This window comes from Numenius arquata, chromosome 17 (assembly GCF_964106895.1).
Source record: "Numenius arquata chromosome 17, bNumArq3.hap1.1, whole genome shotgun sequence".
NCBI lineage: Eukaryota > Metazoa > Chordata > Aves > Charadriiformes > Scolopacidae > Numenius > Numenius arquata.
Genome location: NC_133592.1, coordinates 8,777,052 through 8,794,885, shown reverse-complemented (window position 1 = coordinate 8,794,885; position 17,834 = coordinate 8,777,052). Strand labels below are relative to the sequence as shown.

General features: G+C 39.6%; 1 protein-coding gene across 1 annotated transcript in view; it reads right to left on the bottom strand.

The window, feature by feature from the left end:
• The window catches only part of SEC14L1 (SEC14 like lipid binding 1), a 41,711-nt gene that overhangs the window by 10,428 nt on the left and 13,449 nt on the right, over nucleotides 1–17,834 (bottom strand). The window contains exons 3-8 of the mRNA XM_074159918.1: nucleotides 7,342–7,491; nucleotides 7,120–7,251; nucleotides 5,013–5,141; nucleotides 4,534–4,768; nucleotides 3,735–3,844; nucleotides 2,839–3,028 (exon numbers count right to left, since the gene is read on the bottom strand). Coding sequence (XP_074016019.1) covers nucleotides 2,839–3,028; nucleotides 3,735–3,844; nucleotides 4,534–4,768; nucleotides 5,013–5,141; nucleotides 7,120–7,251; nucleotides 7,342–7,491 — 946 coding nt within the window. The remainder of the gene's footprint in view (nucleotides 1–2,838; nucleotides 3,029–3,734; nucleotides 3,845–4,533; nucleotides 4,769–5,012; nucleotides 5,142–7,119; nucleotides 7,252–7,341; nucleotides 7,492–17,834) is intronic.

Sequence of the window (17,834 nt, the reverse complement as noted above, 5' to 3'; positions counted from 1 at the left end):
CAACATAACCCTTATTTTTACAGCAATAGACAATTTGAGCAAGCTCATTTTATGCTAAAAATCCAAACGGAAACAAGTCATAGTTCAAATTTTGTTGTACAGCTGGAGGAAGGAGAACTGGAGCAGCAATATAAGCTTTATCTTGTCCAGCTACACCAAAAGATTGCCTGTAAATGAACTGCCAAAGTTTACTGGAGACATCTTGATGCAAAAATAGCTCCTCTATCTGCAAGGGAAGTTCAAAGGTCTTCAACAAGTACACCGGTACACACAAGATCTTGGTATGCACAATTAGAGACACGGGGTTATAATTAGCTTTCAGGACAGCTAAGATATAGGAAAAGTAGATACCCTGAGTTCTGGGAATTAATGAAACACAGTGTTAACCCAGAGAGTCACTTTCTGCAGTATTTGCTGAAGTCACACCTTTCAGCTATGTCATTACACATTATACGGAACTGGCACATGGCCTCACTTATGCAGGTTACGCCTGGGGACAACAGACTCTGTTCCAGACATCAGCTTCAGATGGACCCTCTGCATTCTAAGCCCTTCCTTTTCACAGTCATCCTGCTGCACACTGGAGCAGCTCCACACCGTCCAGGATACGAAAGCATTAACCTCAACAACTGCACTGGCTGAATTTGAGAAGCAAAGCTTGCATTTCTGGCTCTTCATAACAGGAGCTAGTTGTCTGAAACAGCTTCCATCCCCCTCCCGAAATTGTGATGCATTTTTTAAGCTTTGCTCCATCTAGTCTAGTACACGAGCTAAATAATCACCAACTTATAAAACTGAAGATGCTAGGACTCAATCTAAAAAATGAGCTTTCTGCATAAAAACCTCCCCAAGTCCCAGTGTCTGTTTAGCTTCACTTCCCTCCAACAACTGCGAAGAGAGGTATTAAATTATCATTAAGTCCTTTGGGACACAAAGAAAGAAACTGTCAAGATACGCTATTAAAAAAAAAGAAAAAGAAAAACAATCAACCAAAACTGCAGACTCAAGGCAAGTTATTTATTTGGCAAAGACACTACCCCCATGAAAGATCACAGCCTTTCGTATTTTATCAGGTGGTCTAAAGAAAAATATTGTTTTAACATCAGCACACTTATCTTGGAATGTACTGTTTAGCTTTTGAAACACTAAACAAAAAGTGCTATTAAGCTTCATAGCAGGCCTCCCTCCCTCACAGATGCACTTGCATCCAAAAATCAAACTAACAGCTTACTAACCCCAGTCCACCCAAATGACACACGAAGGAAAGCCTCAGCTGACAGGGCTGCATTTTCACTCTATATTTTATATTCCATTAGAGCTTTGTGATTTAAAAAAAGCATTTGACTGAAGCATTTCTGTCAAAATAAAAGCCACTCAGATGTATAGAAAACTGGACTAATTGCAAGCCAAAATAATAACTTTTATTCTTTTGCACTAATAGCACATTTTAGACAACATGCCTCAATCACTGCTGCCTTTGCTTTAGCGCAAAAAGCTGTACAGAATTTAGCTGGCTTAAGTTTGGCACATTTAGCGCATGTAGGAGGAAAGGAGCAACACTAGAGAAGAGGATTTAAAAAAAGAATGTACCACTGTAAGATTTTAAATTATATAGAATTGCTCAGTTTTGAATTTCTGTTTCCATTATTGACAAACCCGTGCTTTACTTGTGGGTGTGCTGCAAAAGAACTGGAGGGGAAGGAAGGGGAGCATGAAGTTCACCACAAGACTGAAGAACTTCTCAGAAAAACATGAAACAACACTTTGATGCATTCTGTACCTTTCTACTCACTGGCAGGACCCAGTTCTGTGCTATTAACAGAGGAAGTCTTTGCACAGTAAGGACAAGGAACTGACAGAAGGGAGAACTTATTCACATTTTTTTTCCTACAATCTTTACAAGCATATTCTCATTTTCCATTTTCTCAGTTTGAGGTCTGTCAAACCCTAAGCAGCAGGGGAGAGCCATTCAAGCTCTGCAGCTTTACAGCGATTAAACTTCTGCTGTGTCCTCCCCGTCTCCTGGCCACTACTGCTGACAGCATCTTGTCCTGTTTCATATGCTTTTTGTAACAGGAAGAGCCAGGAGAAACAATGGCGCCTAGTGGGGGAAAAAACTAAATCAGAACACAGATAGCTCACGGTAAGAGATCATTTCCTTATCTAAAGAGCCCAGCTTCCCTCAAGCAACAAATTCCAGATCGTTTCATTTCTGTGTATGTATTAGCAATAAGATCGGTGCATGATAACGCAAGCAGAGGGATAGGGAGCGTGTCAGCCACAGTTGTCCATGTTTTAAAGATCTGGCCATGGCTCATCATAAAAATGGAATTTAGCGAAAGCTTCTTCCTTTCTTAAATAAACCTGCTCTATTTGATGTTTTTCCAACATCCCACTTCTCATCATTAAGCTGATTGTAATGCCAAATAAGTATTCATTTATGCCATCAGCAGACTTATACAACATCAGAAATAAGTTGATTAGGAAGATACACTTATTTACAAACATCTTTTAATCACCAAAAGAGAATACTCAGCATTTGCATAACACCCTTCTAAGCATTTCAGAGCACTACAGAAGTGCAATTAATAACCTTTTTAAACTCCTAGCAAAGCAGAGCTCTTTAGAGAGGTAAGTATGTCAGTAATAGTCAGAAAGATTAGGATCTAGGAGTCTGCCTCCAAGTAAGGAGCTGGCAATACCAATTTAAATCCATTTAGTACATAACAACGGAGAAGTTCTAACCATCTTTCTGGTCACCTCTCGCTAACAGAGGGACAACTATCACCGTTAATTCAGAATGTAAAAGCTGTTCAATATCTGCCCTCTAGGGCATACCTTTGTCATGGTGATGCCAGCCTCCTGCATAGTAATCTTGGAGCACCTGAGGAGGGTTCCAGGTGTCTAAAATGTAGTCTACCTGGTGCTGCTTACGCCATGTCAGCGACTGGCAAAGGATCTCTCTTGCTTTATCAATGTTGAAGTCCCGGGCACGCAGGAATCTTAAAATGTGCTCATCCTTTGGGATCTGTAAAAAAACACACAACAAAACAAAACAAAACCAACAAATCAAACCTAATTTTGTACTCAAGGTTTGAAACAAGAACAAAACCACAAACAACAGAAACCGAAAAACATGCAGCCCTCCACCAATGCAGAAGGACGGTTTGTAACACTGGAAGTTACTCAAGCAAATCAGTCTTTGTTTGCAACAAAACCATGATCCCTGTCAGCAGCTACCTTTATATAAGGGATATAAAAATTTCATGAACTCTAATGTAATTGTTTACACCTGTATGACCATGCCAAGTCAGTCCAATTTAAAGGAATCAAGGGACAAAACACAGACTGTATTTTGTTGCTAAGTAAAAGGAAGCTGAGACATACATGCAAATCACAAGCAACTGGAAAACCCCAGCTTTGCTATCAGTGATTTAACCGGCCACACTGCTTCCCTTTCAGTACAGTGCTTAGGGATATAGATTTGAGAATATGATGTTTGGCCACCAAAACAAACAAGGCAGAGTTATAAACCTGATGTAATTCCCCTGTGTTGGTTTATTGACATTCTGAGAGGCCGTCATGCTAACCATTTAAGCGCCTTAGCTGGCAAAGTCAGCTGGACAGTTGCAATGAACAACTTCTATTGCCATTGTATAGACCTAATTTAGGTTCTGATCATGAAGGGCCACTTAACAGGAACAATCAGCCACAAGAGACCAGCAGCAACTTACTTTGCCCTTGTGCGTCTCCTGGAGCCACTGTCTCAGTCGAATGAGGCAACTTTCCTGCATTGGTGTCAAGTCACCCAGGTACCGCTTGATGTAGTCTGCGTCCAGCTTGTCTAAAAGGAGATGTACATGTAATTAGAGTGGTCCTCAATGATCCTCTATGCTGAAATCTGAGGCACAGAAGCGGCTGCTCTGTGTTCTGTGCAGTCAGAATTGAATAAAGTTTCTTGAATCAATGAAAAGATGAGCAAGGCAACATACACAGTCATCTTAATGGTAAACCAAGAAGAGTAATTCTCCTTCTGCAACTAAGAAAGGAATAAAACCAGATATTTATAAAGGCATTTCACCAGTATATTCAGATTTGTCAATCCACAGCTTCTGGAAATACGTAGAGAAGCTTTGATCTAAATCTCCCAGTACAAGAATTTTCCCAAATTCCCTTATTAACAGGGGAAGGAAGATACAACAGAAGACTCTGTTCAGGAAAGCTTCAGTCCTTTCCTCTCCATTATTCCTATAGTTATACCCAACCCTGAATTTCAATGCAAGAAGTCAGTCATCCATTTGCAACCTAATGAACAGCAAAGTGAAGAGTTTTTCCACTCATATCTGATCTTCATTTACTAAAGCTCAGCTCATAACAGCTATCCAAGTTATCCTACATGTTACTGCTTTGCAAGCCTGAGCTTGCAACTAACATTGTATGTTACCAAAGAGAAAATATGAAGATTTTCAGCTGCCCATGAGAAGAGCCTCTACAGTACAAAGAATCCCAGTAAAACAAGTCAGACCACCATACCATCAGGTGTTCCCGCTGTGGGCTCCGAGGGGCTGCTGGAGGTGTTGAGGATCTCTTTATTGTTCAAGCCCTCCTTTGTGGCAGAGTCTGGTATATTAATAGCGGGTGAAACTGGTCGTCTCGTGTGGGATGTGCTGTTCTCCAATTTACATGCAACAGGGGGAGTCCAACGAGGAACAAAAGTTATTCCTTCTTCCTCCAGCTGCTTCAGGTAGTATTCTATTATTTCTTTTCCCTTCAAAAAGAAATATTCACTTCAGCTACTAAAAACATCCATTTAGACGCAGAAAGGATTGGGCTATTAAGTGGCCAGACCTCTCTAAAGATTCCACTTGAAAATACAGACTTCCACACATGCAGCCCCAGGCTAAAGAGGAAACATGTCAGCTTTTTTAAGCACAGCAGCCTGTTACTGCACAGCAGCTACATTAGCTTTTGTGACTTAGAGCCAGGCAGCTCCTTCATGTCTGCAAGCTCACCTTTTTAATATTGCTGGTGTACTGCTTCATGGCAATCTTTTCCACTGTGCTTTCAAAACCAAAAAAAGATTTTATATCCAGACTTGCTGACTGTTCAAAACAGGTCCAGTCTTCATTGTCAGGATGAACCTATTGGTTAAAAGGAGATCGTACAGCTTGGTTGCCCATATAGTATTTTTTTTTCTCACAGTATTTGACATGACTGTTTCTTGTTTTACAGGTTCACATAGTAAAAAATATTTAAGTGGAATTTGCAGACTTTTGCTTTATTTGCAAAACACACTTCAGAAAAAGGTAATGCTAAAGAACAAAAAGCTGAGAAGTCCTCCCATAGTCTCATGGCCAGCACAGCCCTTTTTGTTTCTTAACAAGAAAGGAGAGGGTAGAGAAGTATCAGTGCTCCAGCCAAGAGCCAAAGGACAAGCACATTTATCCAATTAACGCTATCTCATTCTAGATACACTACAGTCCCAGCCTGTATCTGTGGAACAGGGTAAAAAGCTCCACAGTGAACTTTCTGCTGCGGCATGTTGGACTGACAGCCCAAGGCCAGCAGCTTGAGGACTGCAGTAAGTGCAGCATAAGCATTTCCGCGTACTGCAGCCTGGACGTGTTTGCAACAGACACACTGCGATAGATCATTCCCTCATTGACCTACGAAGTACCTTAGTATTCTGCAGACTGAAAACTATTTTATTTTGTTCTCCTACGATAATGCTACAGAAAGAAGTGTAAATGTCTCAGTTGACAGCCGAACAAGCTGATCTTGAAACAGATGTTACGACCCCGAAGGAAAGCTGTTTTTCTAAACTCTCTTCAGCTAAAAAAGATTCATCTAGGGAATTTCGAGGCCAGGCTCCGAATTTGTGATTATACAAACATCACTGAAGGATGGATTTCTGAGCACGTCATTGTCCTGATGCCTTAAAGTTCCCCTCCCCCTCACAACATACTAAAATTAACTGGGAACAGTGTCAACACTAGAACAAGACAATTACATACTTCTCCCTTCATTTTCTTCTTCTGCATTAAGGAATGGGGGGTACAAGAATAGGTTGTACAGCCTAAGTAAGTACAAATCATAATAATAACATTTAAGAATCTGTCATTTCATAAATTCAGTTATAAAATAACTTTAATAAGAATGAACTTTAAAAAACAATTTATTCTTGAATTAAAATTCTGGTTTTGTATTTACCTACTAACTTCTTGACCGAGTAGAGCAAGGGCAGGGGGAAGTGTTGTGTTTTGTACATATTTATCAAATGCAATTTTTTGTATAGCATTTCCCCTGCTTAAACAGAGCTTTCAAGGACAAATTGTTGGTGGAAAAGTATTTTTAAATGTGTCTTGGGAATAACTGCAGAAATACTAATTTAAAAAATAATTAGATAATACTGTCAAGTGGGTTTGACATCTAGTGACCTTTAAACCATGGTTCTGTGCATAACAGAAAATGTTATCACCTGCACATAAAAAGAACACTACAATAGAAGTCTGTTCCATGTGCTAGCTTTGATTTGACCTGTAACATCAATTTGAAATTTTACTGCTGTACACGCGTGCTGTGTGAGCCGATGGGTACGGGCTAAGCCGTTCCAAAAATAACCTGACCAGGGCATAGCAGTAAGTGTGCCACCAGACTCCTCTGTATCGGAAAACATCTGCACTGAAGACCAAAAATGATGGAAAGAATTAGGTTAAAACATAGCTGACTTGATGAACATTTGTCGGAGTTGAGCAGAAGGCAAATAAGCTACATTAAACTTTCCTTTAACAGTTCTGTCAGGGTATCATCAGCCTCACCAAGTCCCACACTGCTATTACAAACCACAGATTTGCCTCTACAGAGCTGTCAAACACAGTAAATTATGTTGTGTTCTGCTCTCTGAGAAGATTCTCAAGCAAGAGGGTGCCAAACTTGTTTCAGTTCTTCAAGCAAGTGTGTTACATTTAACACCAACAACAATTATCACTCATTGCGGTGTGTTGGTTATTTTTTCTTGCAAGGCAAAAGCCAAGAACAACCCAACTTCTGTTTATGAGTCCTGAAGTCTAAACACTGACTTAGCTCCATCTGTAGCACCACCAAGAGCCTGTTACTCACTGTGTAACAGCAGTGTTCGTTAATAATGACTCTATTAGAGAAGGTTTCATTGTAGGCTTCTATATGCAAAGTCCTTTCTCTTCTGTTCAAAGAATTCTTCTGGACAAAGTAGACATAATCCACTCCTGCAATCTGTGGAAGATGACACAGATTCCATTAAGATACAATACTCATGTGAAATGATATCCAAAAGTATAAAACAGGCACTGCAAACATAATCACCTTTTTCAATAGCCGTGGTGCATCTATATCCAGCTTACAGCGCCGTTCAATCACATGGATAGCTTCATCCTCACTCTTGTATTCATTTACAGTGTCACTGGCTACAAACATAGGGATCAGAGGACATGTGGGAAACCTTCTTTCATACGCCTATAAAGATGGAAAGAGAAGTAAACAAACTGTCATCACAATTAATTCCTGAGGGTGCATGTAGGGTTCATTTGTTGGCATCACCAGCATTTGGAGGCACAATGCCCTTCATACCTTTCATAGAAGGGATTGAGCGCTCCTGGAGCCCACATTATAGCTGAAAGAAGTCACCGTGCATTCCAAACAATCCATTTATTAACATGTCCTAATATAGCCAATTCCACGTAAAACCATTTTTAAAATACACAAAATACCCCATTTCTCCCCTCCCTCCAAAAAGGAAATAGTTCATTAGGTACAATGACAATCCTCTTGTCAGCAATAACAGGCAAATAAGACCCTCTAGTTCTAAAATACCACAAGACAAAACAATTATGTGTTGGATTAAAAAAACCCACATGCTAATTATCGGTGTTTCACCAAGCTGTCTAGAGAGTTTTCCATACAGCTCCCAAAGGTCTAATAAAAACATTTCAAAACCCATTTCTTAAACTAATAGAGCTCTCAAGCTCCCTGTGCAGAGTATTCATAATGATTTCACTGCACAGTTTATCAGCTCACAGTTTTGTCCACCAACATACAGTATTTCCAATACAATGAGGCCACTTCATACTTCTGAAAATTTAAACTTTTTGCAACAACACAGAGCTAGCAATAGCTTCGAGTCTAGGTAAAGAATATAGTCATGTAAGTAAGTTAATCTCAAATACTTGACAGAGGCAGAGAAGATGGTATTAAATCAGACACACTTGGAAAGGATTGTTAAGAATATGGGATCAATAAAACAGGTAAGAGGAAAAGGGGAGTTATTCCCATTCGTAAACTTGAATTTTTTGTTTTAGAACCACTGTGGCTGGAGTATACAACACAACTGTTGTTTTTTTTCCCTTGTTCTTTTGTAGACACTAGTGTACTTTCACTTCTCTTTAGCTTTTTTTTTCCCCCCCTCGAGTAGCAGCAGTAAACTAGTTCTTTAGCCTTCCTTCCATATTCTGAATTCTTTCATTTTTGCTATCATCAGAACCTAGTTGGCTTTGGTGAAAAGGCAGGATTTGCAAGGTATCCCAATGCAGAAGAAAACTTCAGTAACATAAATCTGAGAGCAGAACATAAAACAACTCCTTAAAAGACCTGAAATATGGGCTTTGTTCTTTTAGACGATTCTAACTGCTCTGAATGTAGCTGGGTTGCAGCACAGGAACAGCACCAACAGGGAGAGGGTGTGGAAGAAAATAAGCAGCAGCTGCAGGAAGTATGCAATGGTGGCACTGGAAGAGAAAAGGCCTCTTAATTCTCCCTTTATAAGAATAAAAATACTTAGTTTGAACACAATGTTACTATGGTGACAGTGGTGCAATGCACTAAGACAGTGTCAGCTTTTTCCCCCCCCCATGCGTTATTTTTAAACCATTTTTCCAGCATGATTGTCCTGAGTCCATAAAGCCCCTCTGTAACATACTAGAAGTAGAACCAGTGAGTGAGTACACATGCTCTTTTTTTCAAGCTTTTCATCTGTGCACAGCTGGTTTTGTTTAAATTAAGAATAGAAATAATTTCTGGGTTCAGAGATGTGTGCACAATAGATGTGACAGACCATTAGTGTTGGAACACAATAGCAAGCAGTGAGGAAAAACCTTTCACAGCTCCAAGAGAAAGGGAGGATGGGTCCTATTAATATCATATAAGAAGTTTCTTATTTCTTTTATGAGGCTCTTGTTGTTCCAGACAGAAGGCTGTATATTTTACAGTCGTTCAAGAATCTCTCACAGTCTTCTCACTGAATAAGTCTCAGCATTCTTTCTAAATTAATCCCTATTTTAATGATATTGACTGCAGTTAAATGTTGTCCTAAGTCAGAAAACAAAAAGATTTCCAGAAGCAGCAGAACACAGATGTACTTGTTTTTCGGATTGCTTCATTTAATACTTTTATTTTATTTCAAGGACCTTATAACAATTGTTTTACAGACAGGCAAGAAGGGAAAGTAGATATCTAACATTCTTTTCACTATTTTAAAAGCATTTTTACTTTTGGATCACAATGAGCTTTCCCTATCTGAGAAGCCTCCTCTATGCCAAGCCTTTGTAAGTCTCCTTCATTGCACATATTGATGCATTTTGCATCTTGGTCCTCAAAATGCCTCCCATTTGCTCTGTGAACACTTGCAAATTACAACATTACCTGCTCATAAGTGTTTATTGAACTGTGAGCAAAAAAATGCCCAGGATGAATTTGTTGTTCTGAATGGGAAGACTGAATTGAATGTGTTCCATTTGGAAGAGAACAAAATAATTATCTGCCAAAAGTTGGCAAGCTCAATGCTTACAGCAACAAAGTACTTGAAGGTTTCAAAGAGATTAACAGCGACACAGGATTCTTTCTCCCTAAAGAACACGCACACAGAGTATTGAAAGCTGTTCACAGTCGTTTTATTGGGCTCTTAAGTTAGGCTGGGTTTATTTCTTTATGTACCATTGCCAATATGTTCTTGTAATGCATCATTTCTCAGTACAGCCTTGTTTGAAGAAAAAGTGATTATAGTAAACCATAGCCACATCAAAATATTCCATCTGATTTAAGCATAGCTGTCTCTTCCACATGTGGCAAACACTTCTCTGTCACACTGCAGAGCAGGCAGGAAAAAGCTGCTAAAGACTATAGGACACAAAGATCTCGCTTCACCATGGACCAACACAGCACGGAAAGAAAACCTGTAATTTGTGGTACAACACAATGAGAGACACATGAGTCAAAGCAGCACATGCATCACCAAGACTGGAGCTATTAAAAGAGCACGAGAAGATTAAAGAAAGATCAAACGCTGCTTTTTCTTCTCCAATAATAGAATTGAATAGATTTTTCTATGTTATTGTGGTGTTTTGAACGAGAAATTTTGTCTCAAGTCCAGCTTTACAGACAGGAAATGACTGAACTGCATTATCCAATATTCCTTTAGCAGTCTGATAAAGCAGAGTATGTTGTAAGATGCCACACATTTTTCCTGTCTGATAGGTCTCTCTTTATAAATAAAATCATTAGATTTCAATTTTACTGTATAGATACAATCACAAAAGCCAGTTAGTTCCTCAAAAGCAAAGCAGCTGCAGCAATCCTGATGGAGTCAATGCAAGAGTGAAATGCTATTGCTGCAGGACTAAACGCATCTAAGAAGGATGTTGCAAGGACGTTACTTAATGTTACCATCTTCTGTCAGACTCAAATAAAAAACAGGACGTGGAGATTCCGATTTGTAACACAAGTAAAAAGGGCAGGCGTGCTCATCCTCAAAGGCTCTACAACTGGTGCTTGGCTTGACATTAAAGTCACAACGCCTCTTTGGCTGAGAGACATCCATGTACAGACCTTTCAAAAAAGTCATTTTAAGCCTGCAATTCTGTTGTTCCCTAATAACATACTTTTACAATTCCCCTCCAGCCTCTGGAACATTTGTGTACTCCGATACATTAGGAGCAGGCATTGTGCATCAAGAAAAACACAGTATGGTGAAGCAGCTTGAACTTGAAATTTAATGGACTCATTATATAAACCCTTAACTTTCTTAATGCAAGTTAACAGTGAGAACGCTGACAAGCATAATTTCAACCAAAATAGCACTGTATTAAAGCTTCTTTTCCAACTGCTCCCCTTAGCAACTCGTGTTCAGAGTCAAAATAACGGGATTTATTTTACTTTTATCTTTGCTAGTATTTCAGCTGTGCTTAAAGACATGAAAGCAATTCAAAAGTGAGACTATTTTAAACCCATTGCAGTAATTTTTGATACCCAAGGGAATTATACTTGCTGCTGCTGCCCTTAGATTTTTGGGATTATAATATCAGCAGTAACAAGATCTTTTCAAAACACCACCTTTAGAGCAGCATTGAGGTATGACCCCAACCCAATTTTCAGAAGGACCAAAGCCACTGATCTGGCTTTCTCCTTTTCAGGCTATGCCTAGGGCTAATAAGATACCTTGATAATAAGCATGTGCCCAGTCCTCGGTGGAGAAAGTCAGTCATTTATGCAAATAAGTTACTCAGCTTCTCTGGCCAGATTAATATATTCCCAGTCTCATGCCTTAAAGGATAGGGACTGTTCAATATTTCCATTAGATGACTCAAAATTAATTTCTATGCTTACAAGAAAAAAAGATCTGACACAACTTGTGAGCAACCTTAGTCTGTGCTGTTATAGTAGCTGAACCCTCCAAGCAGAACTTCTAACCTAGTGAAATAAGTAGGAATTTTAGGCACCATTCAGAAAATGAAGCATATTGAGTGCTTTCTTAACAGCTTCATTGCATGAAACAAGCTGTGAAGATGTTTTATTTTTAAGATGTTTTCTGTTCAAAATTGCTAGAACAGTAACCTTCTAAGAGCAGCCCACCATTCTCCAAGAGAATACAATGAAGAGATTTGTCCTGGCAATGGAATCTACTCTGCTGCACTTCGTGTGCCACACACAAACTTCAATTTCTGCCTGGAATACCTGACCGTGTTTGGGTATTAATCTACAAGTGCATCCCAACATTCACCGTGCTTTCCTATCCACTTGGAGCATGTGGAATTCCTGAACTATTCCTAATCACACAAGGAATGAGAAGAGTGACTCCAGCAGGATGCTGCTCTGGCTGGACAGGCTGGGTTCCAGCAGCTTGGCGAGTCCTGCACATCACTGTATCCCCTTCTTCCCCCTGCGTTACAGCTCTGCACATCAATAGGAAAAACATCAGCTCATGGGAGGCCAACCAAGAGGTTTCAAATTCTTGGCAGCTGCATTTGGGAAGAAACAATTCTGGATTAAATCTCACAAATCAGCAAATACCTTCTCATCCCCCATGTACTGCTGTTCATAGCTCTTTACCATTCTCTTTATAAAACATACGTTTAAAAATCATTATACTTCCACAAAGAAGTGTATATCTCAGTGCCAGTGTATCTCATGGATGTTAGTAATCAGCTCGGGGGCGTGTGTGTGGAAGAAAGCAGATGGTTAGAGCGGATATACCTCAAAAGGCTCTAGAAGTAGTTTTTTTGTAAGGTAGCACTCCTCAGCACCAGGAAGGGGCAACGTGAACTGGACTCAAGATTAGGAAAGAAAAACCACCTTTTATATACAGGTTGTCAGCTCTTTGAAAAGGAATCTCTCTGTGAAGCCAATTCTGGAAGGACCAACAGTCCTCCAAAGGGACACTGCTACAAGCCAGACCCCCACTGCCACAGCTTAACTTGGCTTTTTTGCAGTTAACTTTCCCCATCAGTACAGCTCTCCACAGCAGCCCTTGTTCAAAGCAGGCTTAAGTGGGTTTTTTCTCCACTGTGTTTTCACTTCATTAAATGTTCTCATTTACAAAGAGGGAAGTTATTTTCTTATTGCTGAGAAACAAAGGCTGCTCAGTAGTGACTCAGTACTAAGAGCTCGCTCTCTCTGGAAAAGACCAAGAAGGCTTTAGTTACACAAGATTACAAATGAGGCTGATGGGGACTACAGACAACCCACCTATGACTTATTTTAAAAGGGGGGGGGGAAATCAATAAGAGTTTAATCCTTCTATTGCAATTTCTACTTTTTAAGACGTGTTTAAAAGGTTCAAACTAGAACCAGAACACACTAGAACACCCCTCCAAAGCTTTTCCAGCAAGATTCACCAATGGTTAACCCGCTGGCTAACACAGCAAGATCAACAAACAAAACGTTTGCATAACACTTATCACTGAACTGGATTTAAGCAATGAGAAAGTAAATCAGGAAATACCTCCTGGGGAAGCCCTTTGTCTGAATTAAAAATTATAATCCTTCACCTGAATGAGAGCTACTTCAAAGGTTTTGAGAATCAAATAAAATTAAGCAGGCAGTGAGCATCCATTAAAAAGGAAAGCTGTGTTCCATCTTGTTTTGTTAAAAAAAAAAGAAACTAAATCCCAATGCCCCACATTTGAATGTATCTTATTTTTAATACATTAATTTTGGAACAGGAAACACTCTTGCACTCTTATGAAGAGCAGGATTTCACCGAAGAGAGGAATATCCAGCCTTTACAAATGGAGCTGTACTCCAGAAGGGTGTGAACAGCAGAGAAGAACTGGCAGAACATTCGATCTGACAGCCGTGCAGATGGCTCCGAGGGGACAGCCGCATCCTGTGGTGGGATGTATTCCGGTGGAGCTCTTAAAATGAGACCTGACAGACACTCACCTGGCAAATGTGGGTAGCCTCCTACCCTAAACTACAGGCAAAAAAATTGCACAACTCTCCTTTCTCCCCATCACACTTCACTACACCGGCAACTGCATCCTGATCTTATTTTACCCCTCTTCTATCCTCCCCTCATTACGCTCCAAAAGCTTTTACCCTGTTGTGGCACAAGTCACTCAGGAAGAGGATATACTGTCTTCTGTTCCCTGGTACAAGATGAAATTTGGCCTCTTAAGTATTAATGGTGACTATTAAGTACATCCAAGATAAAATAAATAACCCTTCTATAAGTTAAACAGAAAAATCAATAGGACAAGTCAATATCAGTAAGACAAGCATTCTGCTTCATTTTAGAGCTGAAAAGTTCTTGTTTACTACAAAAGTGTAAAAAGTGCTATTGACCTAGGACTTTCCGATTAAATTAAGAGTGTAAGCTTGCAGCACTGGGAACAAGCAGTGCCTGCACTGCTCACATCCAGTCTACCAAAGCAGAATTCCCAAGAATTGCCCCAAATGGCCCCAACTGCTTCTACTTTACAGTATAGATCCCAGCTTTACAGTTTCCTAATGATGGAGTTAGTCTAAAATTTTCATAAAGGGGGCTGTTAAAAGCTTTATATAATTATGCATCAAATCCTTGAACTAGGATGCCTTTTTAGTTTTTGAAGTTCTATTTTTTGTATTTTTTTTAAATATAGACCACAAAAATACAATTATACAAATTATGAGACAAGTACTAACAAGAATCTACTCCGCACAGATTTTGTTCATGAATTCTAATTGAAGGCTAATTAATTTCTCAAACAGTGAGAGAAGCAAGCTTGAAAAACAAATCTCAGATGTTCTCCAATGCAGTGAACAGACTTTTTGGGTAGAGTATCTGCAAAGAAAAATTGTCAATGGTTCAAGAACTTATTTCTGCGTGATATTCAGATTCTTATAATGCTGTATTTATCATATTGCACTGAAGTGGTGCTCAAATTTATAGCCCATGTTTACAGCTCTTATATTCAGAAGATCAAGGCCCAACTGATTCAAGAGAGACTAACACACTGAATCAGTCCTGACCATATAGACATTATTGGATCCTGCACAGGTCTCAAAGCATTCCCTGTGTTTCCCACACCCACAGGCATTAAACAACCTCTGCTCCAAGCATCTCATTTGACCCTACAAACACTGAAGGTCACCACAAAAACCACTTAATTAACATCACCAGGGCTTCACTTGGTCTTGGTAGAGTATGAAGTGCTAAGATGACTTGCTGTTTACAGTATTTTTGTCTCTAGAAAAGCATTTGAAAGCCAGTCAAGCTAGTAAATTGAGCTTTCTCAGCTCATCTCTCCTTTTGTGGAATGGAAATGAAATTCCTGAGAAATTCTCCAGGACACCAGGAGCTGAGGGAAATGAAAGCAACTATAAGCAGAGATGGACAAGAAAACATTTCTTTCCCTGGCATTCATCAAAGTCATTAAATTCTTGCCACTCACAACTCCTCTGTCACTCAAGAGTTCTGCATGGAAGTTTTTATCAGGCATACAGAAGGGCATAGTCCCTACTCCTCCTTGTCTTATTTTCATGCTCATACTTAAAGGGGTCCACTTGATTTAATCAGGTTTCATTGAAAAGGATTTCAGACCCTACACTGCTCTGAATGACCTACTTATACCTTGCAAACACCCACCTAGAAAGAGGAAGGATGAGAGATTTATTTCAATACATTTAAATTCACCCCTTAGCTTAACTATATAAAGCTTTAGGATTCGATACGTTGTTCTGTCCATTTCTACATTTAGCTGTACTAGAAGCCCATATTACTCTGAAGTTAAGCATCCAGTTATATTTCTTGCACATTTCAAATATTCCCTACTCCTAGATGGTATGAACAGAGCTAATGAAGGAAAACCTCTTAAAGTTATCTTGTGGATGTCACCACAGAATAAACAATACCTATTTGTTCTACCAAATAGGCTAACAGGTCTGCCACATGCAAAGCAGGGACAGCAATTTGCTGCTCAAATCCTAGAAACACAGCGAGAAAGCTTCTGACCTTCACATCCATTCTTCAAATGCCTGAAAGAGTAAGTGTCTGAGAGCAGTGAGGACATTGTCCACAGCCATTACAAAATAACTCAGAATACAGGCTAAACTCAAATTCAATAGCTACTTCGTAATGTTCTATGAAGAACTTTGATTCAATAAATTAAAAAATCTCTATGGAGTCAGGAAGCAGCACAGAAGCTATTCTTTTGCTTCAGCTCAAATAAGTTACCCTAGCTGAGACCATAAAAATTTAGAGACAATGTTTTCTTGCTTCTGGATCACCATCACTCCAAACAGCATCTACCACCAGTCACTCAAAACATGCAGGGGATGTAGGTAGGGGAAGAAAAACAACCTTTCAGAATAGAGCCTCTTTTGACAAGGAGGAAAGCTCTGTGACACCTAACAGGAAGTATCAACCCTTATCTCCTCCCAGCTCTGTAGACAGAGTCCAGGCTACTTTACACCTATTTAATCTCTTTGAAGTCTTCTGCTGTGGAAGAGGGACAGCTTCATGCTCAGTTTCAGCCACAACAATAGTTTATACACACCACCAATCACAAAAATCACAAAATACAACTGAAATGGCATCACAAATGAAGCTATATTCTCAATAGCTTGCAGTTAGAGTGCTGCTTACACAACACATCACACACCACCCTGGATTTCTAGCAACAGGACCTTTCATGAGCTAACACTGCTACAAAGCCCGTTCGAGTGAATGTAATAGCACTAACACACAAATAATGGCATTTCTGTTCATCTCTTCAGTTCAGGCACCATTTCCATGGTTACAGTGTTGATCACTATTGGCTTTAAGTACATTCCAAATATAGACCGAACGCACAGCTTGGCATTTTAAACAGCCCTAATAACTACCCTGCGGGCTACTTCTTGTAAACTAGCTTTGAGTCCCTCTGTGGTGTAATGCTCAAACTCAAATATGCTATAGTGCCACCTGAAAATGTAGCACTTTCACACACAAGTATGCTTGCACATTTTTCCACTAGCATACAAACCAGAAATCAAAAAGATTTCACAGGCAGCTTATCGGAAGGATGCTTAGATAGCGCCTACAACTAAACATCAGTAAAACTCTAAGCTTATCCAATGAAATACTTGAGAATATATATTCATAAAGCATTCTTGACAAATTTGAGTTCTACTAAAAAAAGCACAGCATATTTGCTTAAGACTGCCCAAGACCAAAAGCAAGGCAAGGGATAGAAGGCAAGAAGGAGGAACAAGGAGTTCCTGGGGGACAGGAAGGACTGAAGCAAATTTCTTCCGTATGTGAGTATAACCCTGTAAGCTACAGAGCTAGTGAACCTCAGCCTCGGCACCCAGTGTTTTCAAGCATGAATAAAGTTACTTTAATATTTCAATACATCATTAAAATAATTTAGACCTTATAAATAACACAGGAGATTCAAAACAGGCTACGAAGCAATCTTTCAGATAAGTGGAATTTTACTGGTAATTCACTGTTGAGTTATGCAACTGTGGTAACCAACTTACCAGACCAAGCAAAGAGCCTCTGCTTTCCTGCACCGGAAGAAATAGCCAAACACAGAAACTTCTATTCTCAGGAGGGATGTGACCAGTCAAAGCCACCCACGTAGGCTCTTTCTATCCAGATCACTACTTTATCCCCCTCAGCGTACCCTTCCTGCATCGATAGCATTCAATAGATGGGCATTTTCACTTCAGAAGGGTGGTCACACAGAGAAGCTTTACTAGCAAAATTACAGTGGCCTGATCATTGCATACAGCTGCATGTAATGAAACTGGAAGGGGACTGGCTCTTAAGCACCTAAGAACCAGTTTGCTGCATGCAGAGACAATCATCTTCCAGCTAAAAAGTAAACTCTTCAATGACTTAATACAACTTTATTCAAGCTTTTAGTGGTAAAGGTGTGCTGATTCAGCAGTCAAAACAGTCTGGGGAGAAAGAATCTGACCTAAAGACAAGGGCTAACATTCCATCTTTTATCTCTAAAAGATAATGTTTAATAACCACAGGCATGCCTCAACGGTACTTTAATTGGACGAGTGGTTTCTTTAAAACAGATACAAGTCATCTGTGGTTTGCCTAAATAAATTTA